The following is a 10,309-nucleotide window of genomic DNA, read 5'->3' on the forward strand; positions in this document are numbered from 1 at the left end:
AGACAGGCAGACAAACAGTTAGACAGACAGACAGACTGATGGACGGACAGACGGACAGACAAACAAACAAACAGGCAAGCAGGCAGGCAGACAGAGACATAGACAAGCAGACATACAAACTCACAGACAGACACAGACAGATAGGGACACAAACACACAGACAGACAGACACAGGCAGGCACCCAGAAAAAAAAGGCTTTGTTACAGGTCACGTTCCACTAAGACTTGTGTGGTGTAGAGAACTCACTTACACTGACTCCTTTTATTTCCAGTACTTTTCACGTTACAATGCCTGACACTCTCCTCTCTGAGTCTGATGACAGCTGATCACAAAAACATGGAGCAGATGTGCTTCCTCTGATTTCTTTGAACTCTGTGCTGGACGACTCCACTCGGTTGGACTCGTCACCAGCACAGCTGTCTCTTGAAACTGTTTTGCCCCTGTTCATGTTCCTCTGTTAAAACATAAAATAAGCCTCCACTGCAGATACCGTTTATGTCAACTTTACCTAAAGTAAAACCAGTTATAGTCATCATCCCCAGCACTGAAGGTATCGCTGAGGACCGGATGACTCCTTTAACAGTGAAACAAAGTGAAGCTACGTGCAAACATGCCTTCATGAGAGAGCTAAGATGTGAAAAGCAGAGCAAGAGAGTAAATCAGAAGCAGCTCAGAGTCAAGCTACAAGTCAGCCTCAATCATATGACCTGGACCTCCTACTTACCTGAATTTCTGACAGGTGCAGTACTGTCTTCTTATAGGAGATCACATCAAAGTCCACAGCTTTCCACACAGCGTGACCCAGTAGGCTGCCCACATTCCTCTTCCTGGTAATAACGATCAGGTACATACCTGAAGGGATGAGGTCATCAGTCACGGACGCCTGATCAGACACATGCCAACAGTTGATGCTGTTACCACGGTACCCACCTGCTACCAGACGGATAGTTCCCATGACGCCACATATGGGCCTGGTGACGGCAGAGGGAGGAACATCTTTTTTACCTGTAAATGTACCATGTATCACATTAACACCTGTTTCTGTTTACATTAGTAAAATTCACATTACACTACATTAATAAACATGTAAACGGTTTACGACTGGCGTGGTTCACACTTTGGGAACAAAGTCCTCTGGTTTACCCACAAACCACACCTGAAAGTTGTCATGGTAATAGGGCTGCAACTAACGATTATTTTTAGTGTCGACTAATCTATCAATTATTTTTTCGATTAGTCGATTAATCGCGATTATTTTGAGTTTCAACCTAATTTGGCCTTAAAAATTCAACCTGTGTGTTGCATTTTCATTGCATTTACCCAGAGTTAGGTTCTCTCCTCTGATTGGTCAGCCCTGTGTCATGTTTGTTTGTTTGTTTGTCTTTATTTCATTCATGATGACATAGAAAATATAAGTACTAGGCGATACAAAAAAAAAAAAAAAAAGGCTAAATCTCAAAATGAATGAAGCAGGTAACAGGGAAATGAAGTTGTTGTATGCAGTGTTGGACAGACCGCTTATTAGTGACTTTGGGCTTGATTTCTAATGTTTATTTGTTTATTGGGGCTTGCTTTGCTCTCTGTATGATCCCGTCTGACTCTCTCCCAGCTCTCCATGACAACGCGTTTAGTTTCCTTTCTTTACATGCGCTACTTCCACTTCGCTCATGCGCACTCCGCCCCTCCTCCTCCCCGCTGAGTGTTACCGGTGCAGTGTGAGCTTGAGAGTGATAAATGTCCTCTCTTTTCTAAAGTTAGGGGAGTTTTGACACTAGTTTGTGGCTCAGATCCTGAAAAACTGTCTGTAACAGAGAGTGAAGGAGACTCTCTAAATCATGTTATCAGACGCTAAACTCCGGGAGCTGTCAGACTGTCCAAGCCAGAGATGCAGAGCCTCCGTCAGCGCACAGCGCTCTCTGGGGGTGGAGATTTTTCCTCATCAATATTCCTCACATATGAACTAAGTGATCTTTTCCCATAAAAGTATCCAATAACACAGCACCTCATGCTGTGAACTGAGGTTACATATCAGTATTACCCCCTGGTATTTGATTTCACCATGTGACAACCACAATAAAAACAATAATATGACGCGTCGACTATTAAAATTTGCGTCAATGATTTTTTTTCGGCGACGTAGTCGATTATGTCAACTAATCGTTGCAGCCCTACATGGTAACAAGATGTGTTCAAGCATCAGCAGCTGCTGCTAGTGTCAGCATTAAGGCCATGTCCACACGTAGCTAGGTATTTAGAAAAACCCAGATATTTTTATACGTTTATGCCTGTCGTCCACATGAAACTGCAATTTTACGTCACCGAAAACAATGTTTTCTGAAAACTCCGGTCAAAGTGGAGATTTTGGAAAACTCCGGTTTCATGTTTTCGTGTAGACGCTGGTAAACAGAGTTTTCAGTTCTTAAATGTCACAGCTGAATGACAGGGGGCTCATACTGGTTGGCTGACACGGGTTTTACGTCAGGAAAACACTGCCCATTATGGCTTTGGCGTGCCTCAAGCCGCACTCACCGGCGGATTTACCCGCTGCGTGTGGACGCAAGTATCTTTTAAAACAAATGGGGGGGGGGGGGGGGGGGGGGGGGGGGGGTATTCGTTTTCGAAAATACCCGGCTACGTGTGGACATGGCCAGCAACCAACAAATGCTAAAGAGCTAATTGGAGAGCTGATCAATTGGAAGGCTGATCAATCTGAGAGTTGATTAATCTGAGAGCTGATCAATCTGAGAGTTGATTAATCTGAGAGCTGATCAATCTGAGAGCTGATTAATCTGAGAGCTGATTAATCTGAGAGCTGATTAATCTGAGAGCTGATTAATCTGAGAGCTGATTAATCTGAGAGCTGATCAATCTGAGAGCTGATTAATCTGAGAGCTGATTAATCTGGGACTGATTAATCTGAGAGACGATTAATCTGAGAGCTGATCAATCTGAGAGCTGATTAATCTGAGAGCTGATTAATCTGGGACTGATTAATCTGAGAGCTGATTAATCTGAGAGCTGATCAATCTGAGAGCTGATCAATCTGAGAGCTGATCAATCTGAGAGCTGATCAATCTGAGAGCTGATTAATCTGAGAGCTGATTAATCTGAGAGCTGATTAATCTGAGAGCTGATCAATCTGAGAGCTGTTCAACAAGCTTATCGATCAGAGAGCCAATTGATGAGTTGATCAGAGAGCAGCTTTACAAGCTGACCCATCGTAGAGCTGATCAACAAGCTGATTGATCGGGGAGCTGATTAATGAGCTGCAATCCTGAGTCTACTCTGCAGACGTATCCCTGCCCCAACCCCATCCCTGTCTCCTCAGATGTCCGTCTAACATGAGTCTGGTTCTGTCCGAGGTTTCTGCCCGTTAAAGGGAAGTTTTTCCTTGCCATTGTAACCTGCTAAACGCTACAAAGTGCTGTACTCATGGTTGATAAAGATAAGATCAGACTCCTCATTCTGTCTTCATGTTGGGTCTCATTAACAGGTCTGAACCTGTCCTGGTCCCTTGTCTTCTGTACCATGTTAACAGTTCTGTTGAGTGTAGTGTAGGTGTCCCCCTCTACCTGTGAGGGTCATCTCATTAGAGACCCTATCAATGGCCAGTACAGCATCAGCCCCATCATCACAGGCCTCAATGAAGAACTTCTCTGGAGTTGTGTGCCTGCAGGAGAAGAAAGAAAACATGAAACTGGTGAAATGAAAATTTTAATTAGCACACATCAGACCTCTGGATGATCCTAACCTCCCAAAGATTACTGATCCAGCTGTGGCTAGAAGAAACATTAAGAAGAGAAGAATGATTAGTGCCATAAAAAAAACATCAGACATCTAGAGCACCGGGTCATTTTTGCCACTGTGATCCACTAATGAAGGTCATGCTTTTTAATTTCTGTTGTTGTTTTAACATGAAAAAATCATTCACTTAATAGTTATGATTCATAGATTTAAAAATAACCTCTGAATGACCTGATACCCTTCATTATAACTCTGAATTAAAACACTGTCCCCTTTAATCACACTATTTGACCAAATCATACATCACTGGTGAGGACCACACAGCAACTCACAAAGCAATATGATACCATACAAAACAATCAATCTGAAGTCCACAATAATAAAGATAGAGTTACAGTGTGTTTGTAGTAAGTCATAAGAAGATAAGGAATAATCAGATGATCTGACTGAATCAGAGAGATGAATGAATGTGATGAAATGAAAGAAAAGCACCCACAGCACTGTGGGATTAATCAGCCTACAGATCCTCCACTCCATCTCTACCATCTGGGCTGAGCAAACCCCTGGGTGTAACCATACACAGACACAGAGCTGAAGAAGACTGATCCAGGTCAGGCCCTTGAGTTAGTTTGAGTCACACCTGGGTGTAACTTCATCACTTAGGAAGGAGCCGCTGTAAGTCTGTAAAGGTGGACTAGTCAGCATGATCAAGATCCCACTAAGAAAGAAATTACAGTCACAGAGGGCATGCTGACGGTAACCTTATTATCATGATGGTTGATGAAGGTGGGCTGAGGTAAGTGGTGGAACGGTTCACAGAGTCAACAAGTCAAAGTCAACAATTCAGATCTTATCGTGGTTTTTGGGTCAGTTTAGTGTGCATTGTTTTCAATACTCCACTGTTAATGTTTTCTTTTATCAATGATGTCATGTATCGTCCTGCAAAACCTGAAAGATTGAGGCAGTTTCATCATTACAGCTGAGAGAGCTAGTTTCAACATGCCAACTCGTCAGTAAGGAGAGTCGCTGAATGATGTTGGCGCCTAATTTGCATAGTAAGCCATTTGCATGTATTGTCCAGGGCACTGTAGGTGAGAGGAATAATATCATGGAAGAGAGAGAAAGTAAGTAAAAACCCATAAAGATGTTTAGAAATCAAATTAACTTCCTTCTGTCCATTCTTGTTTTCTCTTTGTGTTAATGTCTAAGTATCAACCCTCCTCCTCTATCTGGGCTCGGGGCCAGCAAAAATGACCCAAAGAGACAAACACACGTGTGATTCATGTGCATGCAGTGGTCTGCTCTGGTCGCTGCAGGAAGGGACAGCTGGGAGCCAGGAGGAGTAGAGCTTTGGATCGTGAAGGAGCTCACAGCATCACCCATTGCTTGTTGGCAAGTGCAACATCAAAACCTGTTTTCTTATCAGAGTCTCTAAACTCCGAAAACCTCACTGCATTTGTCACCAGTTGCTTTTTTGAATAAGTCACTGACACACCCACAGACACACCCTCTGACACCTCCCTGTGTGATCAGAACTACACATAGCCTCCAAAATGAGTAGTAAAATAAAGAACTGAGACAGAAAGAAGCAGGTCTCCTCTGCTGCTCTGGACCTTTTGGATCCAATTTCAGCCCAGAGGCTGAGGTTAGAGCCTGAGATAACAGGATGAGCTGCTGATGGCTGTTTGTGAGGGGCAGAGAAAAGTCACCTGAAGACAAAAATCACTCCCATCCAGGTCAGGACAAACAGGAAATGAACATTTTAAATTCCTGGTACTCTCTCCAGATGTAAAACTTTGTCATGACCCCCGACCTCCCACTGTAGATGGTCATTTCCTTAGTGGGAACAGTTGCGTAAGACACTAAACCCACCACCGCCTAATCACAGTTCATCCGAGGCGAGTGGGTTTCTGCAGCAGCTGCTTCAGTTACACAGTGAGCTCTAATAAAAACAAAACCTCGTGGAGCTGCAGTGACGTGCACACACACAAACACTCCATTGTTTCCTGCTTTAATTCAGACCTGCTCAACATTCCTGAGCCACATCAGCTTTAAACCTGAGGAGACTCTAACACCAACCCAGCAGGGGGGCTGTTACAACTGTCAGTCTGGGTGCTGAGTATAATGTTTATAAAAGCAGAATTAGTGAGTTTATGCGACTGTTGAAGTCTACGTGTAATGAAACCTGTGAATAAGAAAACAGACGAGGGTAGCTGTCCACAGGTCAACAACAACAAATTCTGTTTAATTAACATTGCTCACAGTACCACGTGAACTGATAAACTCAGGGCGTTCAGACAGAATGTTTCCCAGAGTACAGGTTTAGTAAGTTATTGTGTTATTCTCTTCAGCTTCTTCTTTACCTGCACATTACTACCTACTTTGACATACAGAGCAAATGGGTGCAAACACTAAAAAAGCTGTAGTACGGCCCTCTACATTTCAGTTGAAACTCAAACAGTCAGCGGCTGTGACAGTTAGGACAGACAGGTAGGACAGGGTGAGTGAGCTGCTCTTAATACAGGGTGTGTCTGGAAAAGTACACACAGATCCGTCAACTTCAGGAAAAGTCACACAAAAGCCCAACACAGGTGGCTGTTTCAGGAGGATAAATGAATAAACCAGTACAGCTTTGTTTAACAGGGTGTCATGTACACACCTGTGACTGGAGCTGACACTGTCAGGTGTGTGTCTGGACTTTTATTTTAACTGCTGCACTGATTCATACATGGTTAGTGCGTGAACTAGTGTTTTTTCATTATAAGTACAAAACATCAGAGAGCTGCATCTAAACACAAAGCAAGAAGCCTCAGCAGCCTCGGCGGCTTCATAAGCCCCGCCCCAGATCAGGGAACTAGCCAATCATATTCCAGATGTTTGGGGCTACCCCTGTGCCTGCTTGGTTTAAACCTTATCTTTTAAAACAAATGGATGTAGTCTCCCTGATGTCACCTGTCTGTTGCTGAAACGAAGTTTTGAAGCAAGTTGTCTGGCGCAGCCATATTGAAAGTGGGGCGGGCTTTAAGGACGCGGTCACACTGGCCAACCATGCCGTGCCTAAGCACGCTTCAGCCCTAAAGCATGTTTGGAATGGCCAGTGTGACCGCAACTGTGCCATGCTCAAGCGCGATTTGCCTCCATGCTTTGGCACGCTTCGGAGAGGTGGGCTTTGGCACGGTTTACTTCATGCATGAGCACAAGCACGAGGACAGAGCGTGTGAACCTTGACGTATGATCACCGCGAGCGCATCTCTCGACAATCATTTTGAACAAAGCGGGGTGTTAGAGGGCTGTGTAGGGCGATAACGACTCACTATAAGTCCAAAAGTCTCTTAAGTTGCAGCAGTGCTCTGTGTGTCTCATTGTGCTGACTCTGATGAGATCGCCCTTCATGTAAACAGAAGCTTCATGATGACGTAGGCCACCAAAATTTGGCCACCAAAAAATTTGGGCCAAAAATGACCTGTGCATTTTCAGTGCATTTTATCCCCAAAAAAACAGGGCCGAAAAGGCATGTTGTGATGACGCAAGCCAACCTACGGTCAGCACACTCCTGTCTAGATAAGATGACATGGGGCAGGGTGGATGATTGGCAGTATATCTGCGTAAGACCCACAGATAGCAATTTTAAAAGCAAGTAATGGGTGCACAGGAAACGATCCAGATGACAATAGATGTGGAAAACCCTCTTGGACACGGGGAAGCCCACAGCACAGGAGGAGGAAAATCAGAACTAGGGATGGGTACTTGTAGAGGTACTGACCAAATGCATTCTGTAGTACCAAGTACGGATTCATGTAATATGGAATGATACTGTTTTTATGAACCTAAACACATCCTTGTGACTGTGAGGGAGAGGAAGAGAGGTGATTTTCCATGTTGGACATGAACACAGCATTCCAAGTTTATATCTTGAGAGTTTATATGTTAAATAGAAAAAAAAACTTTGTGATATTTTTATTAAACAAATACATATTTTTTACCACATTAACACACAAAAGTACCAAAAATTGGTACCGCTGAGTAACGATACCAATCGCCAGGTACCAGGCATTGGCACTGTATCCTTTCAAATGTGAGAGGTACCCATCCCTAATCAGAATACAGAAAAAAAGACTTGTCTCTATGAATCAGATGAGGCTCATACCAAGGGATGGGTACCTTTAACGTTTGAAACAATACGGTACCCATCCCTTGGTATTTGGCAATTAGTATCAGTACTCAAGGTACCAATTTTGGTAATTTTGTGTGATTATGTTTTAATAAATATTAGTTTGTTTAATGATAAAATCTCAAAGTTTTTCCATGTCACACATATACTTCTTAACATATAAACTTGCAATTCTGTGTTCATGTCCAGCATGGGAAATCACCAACTCTTCAACTCCCTCACAGTCACAAGGATGTGTTCAGGTACCTAAACTTGGTACTGTTAGATTTTACGGGAATTGGTACTTGGTACAATAGACTGTCTTTGGTTGTTACCCATAAAATGTTCTAACTCGGTACCCATCCCAAGGCATATTTCACTCATAAATCAGGTCTAAACCCTGTTCTTTTGTTTCACAGACTAAATAGCCCATATGTTATTTTTCTTATTTACATGATGGGGTGATCACAACTCCTCTATGTATCTGTGCGTGGCAGAGTTCTGCCTGAATGGGTACACAGACACACAAACACATGAGCGCACATATATACACATACACCACAACACACACACACACACACACACACACACACACACACACACACACACACACACACACACACACACACACACACACACACACACACACTGGAGCACACAACGTATATCGTAGAGTCAGGAAAAACATTATATTATTTAAAGTCACAGCCATAAATGGTACAATGGTAATTGGCAATGGTACAAATAATTAACATCAAAAGTTATTTTGATGTTATGGTTTTCTTCCTTTCTTTCACAATTTTCAGCTCTTGGTTTCTGCCAAAGGGCAACATCCGGTTAATAAAAGTGAAGCCTTTGCAGAAGTGCTAAAAGTTGCTGTTCATCGAGGATCTGCTTGAGGCAGGCTGAAGAAAGACTGGAGGTCACGTACACACCCAGTTTTAAAAACAGACTTTTACAGCATTAAAAACATATTTACAGCATGGTTCAAAAATCAGCTGGGGTCTAAAAAGCTGATTTCACTATCAGCATACACTATACGGTGAGTGAATTTTTTTCTAACTCAGCGGTTTAGAAGTTATGAGAATTGTATGTTTGTCCAGTCAGAGACACAGATCAGGTCACATGACTGACGGGCGCCCCGTAGCTGTTCCAAAGGACACTTACAGCCGGCATCATATTAAATGTGGCTGCGTCCGCAGATTGGCTTTATTTCATGGTTTCAGGAACAGTTGGGTGACTGTGCCACAGAGGCTACATCCATGTTTTATACAGTTTATGGTTTCGGCTAACAATCTTAACTCCAGTACATGCCTTGTAAACACATTTATTTCTACTGTGTAAACAACCTTTTTTATTTAGCTTGGTGTCTATGTGACTTCCAGTACTTTGAGAGCCAGCCTCAGGTGCACACTTGTGAAACTGCATATTTTAACACTTCTACATGGTTTCATAATTTCGGACCGGAGGTTGCTGTTTGAGTTTACCAGTTGGGTTTACAGGGTCTGTGCCACCCTGGTTTCCCGCTCTGGGTTCGGCCCTGATGTAAAACAAACTGCTTGCTGCCGCTGCCTGGAGCTAACGTTAGCTTTACTTTCATACTGACACACAACAATCCTCCTTTGGAAAGCGTCCAAATCCAACAGTGTACTGCTCCGTCAGGATGCTCAAGCCCGTAATGAATGAGCGAGCAGACTAACTTGTTCGCTTCCTGCCTGAGCGGCTCAGCCTGTCAGCGAACTTCAGCCGCTGTGTCATCCGACAGCAGCACCCTATAACCCCGGCTCGCCCCAAGCCCAGCCCCGCTTTTGCCCTCAGCCTACCGTTAGCTGTGTCTCCTTCTTTGAATACGCTTCAAATATAAGAACAGGCTTTTAAAAGCTTTGTTTTATATATTTGCACTTACAAATTGTATCTCTCGTAGGCGGTCGCCATCTTCACTCCGTCTACCTGACCTCAATGACGACAGCAGCGGCGAAGAGCGATTCAGGCTGTGTTGCCAGGTTTGAATTGTGAAGCGCAAAGAAGGCGGAGTTCTCACAATGCAGCTGTCCCCGTGAACTAGAGAGAATATGGCAACTCCGAAAGGCGTGACGATGGGTGGTACGGGTGGCTCCGAGCTGGGAAATGAATCATGGAGTCTCCATTTATTTTATAAACTCAGTTAAATTCCGAATTCCCTATCGATGTGTGACGTGGTTTAATGTGGTTTTTGAGAGAAAAGTGTTTTAGGAAAAGAAAGGAAATTGCCATCGCTCTTCGTGCAAATACAGCAGTAAGAAATAAATTGAATAGGGTTAATAAAATGAGCAATAAGTATGCAGAAGGGCTACGATAAATCGATATACAAGATAAGGATGTTTACATTATGAATGAAAACGTAGAAATGTGTAAAACAGACATCACACTTTGTA

At 43.3% G+C, this 10,309-nt stretch overlaps 1 protein-coding gene across 3 annotated transcripts in view; it reads right to left on the reverse strand.

Annotated features, from left to right (window-relative positions):
• The window catches only part of sacm1la (SAC1 like phosphatidylinositide phosphatase a), a 45,859-nt gene extending 35,916 nt beyond the window's left edge, over positions 1 to 9,943 (reverse strand). For all 3 annotated transcript variants that reach the window (XM_074686680.1, XM_074686679.1, XM_074686678.1), the window contains exons 1-4: positions 9,802 to 9,943; positions 3,574 to 3,671; positions 932 to 1,006; positions 726 to 853 (exon numbers count right to left, since the gene is read on the reverse strand). In XM_074686680.1, coding sequence (XP_074542781.1) covers positions 726 to 853; positions 932 to 1,006; positions 3,574 to 3,671; positions 9,802 to 9,830 — 330 coding nt within the window. In that variant the 5' untranslated portion in view covers positions 9,831 to 9,943. The remainder of the gene's footprint in view (positions 1 to 725; positions 854 to 931; positions 1,007 to 3,573; positions 3,672 to 9,801) is intronic.
• Positions 9,944 to 10,309: the final 366 nt, after the last annotated feature.

This window comes from Halichoeres trimaculatus, unplaced genomic scaffold (assembly GCF_033239565.1).
Source record: "Halichoeres trimaculatus isolate MK-OKI-2021-1 unplaced genomic scaffold, fHalTri1.1 fHalTri1_scaffold_14, whole genome shotgun sequence".
In the NCBI taxonomy this organism is placed as follows: Eukaryota; Metazoa; Chordata; class Actinopteri; order Labriformes; family Labridae; genus Halichoeres; species Halichoeres trimaculatus.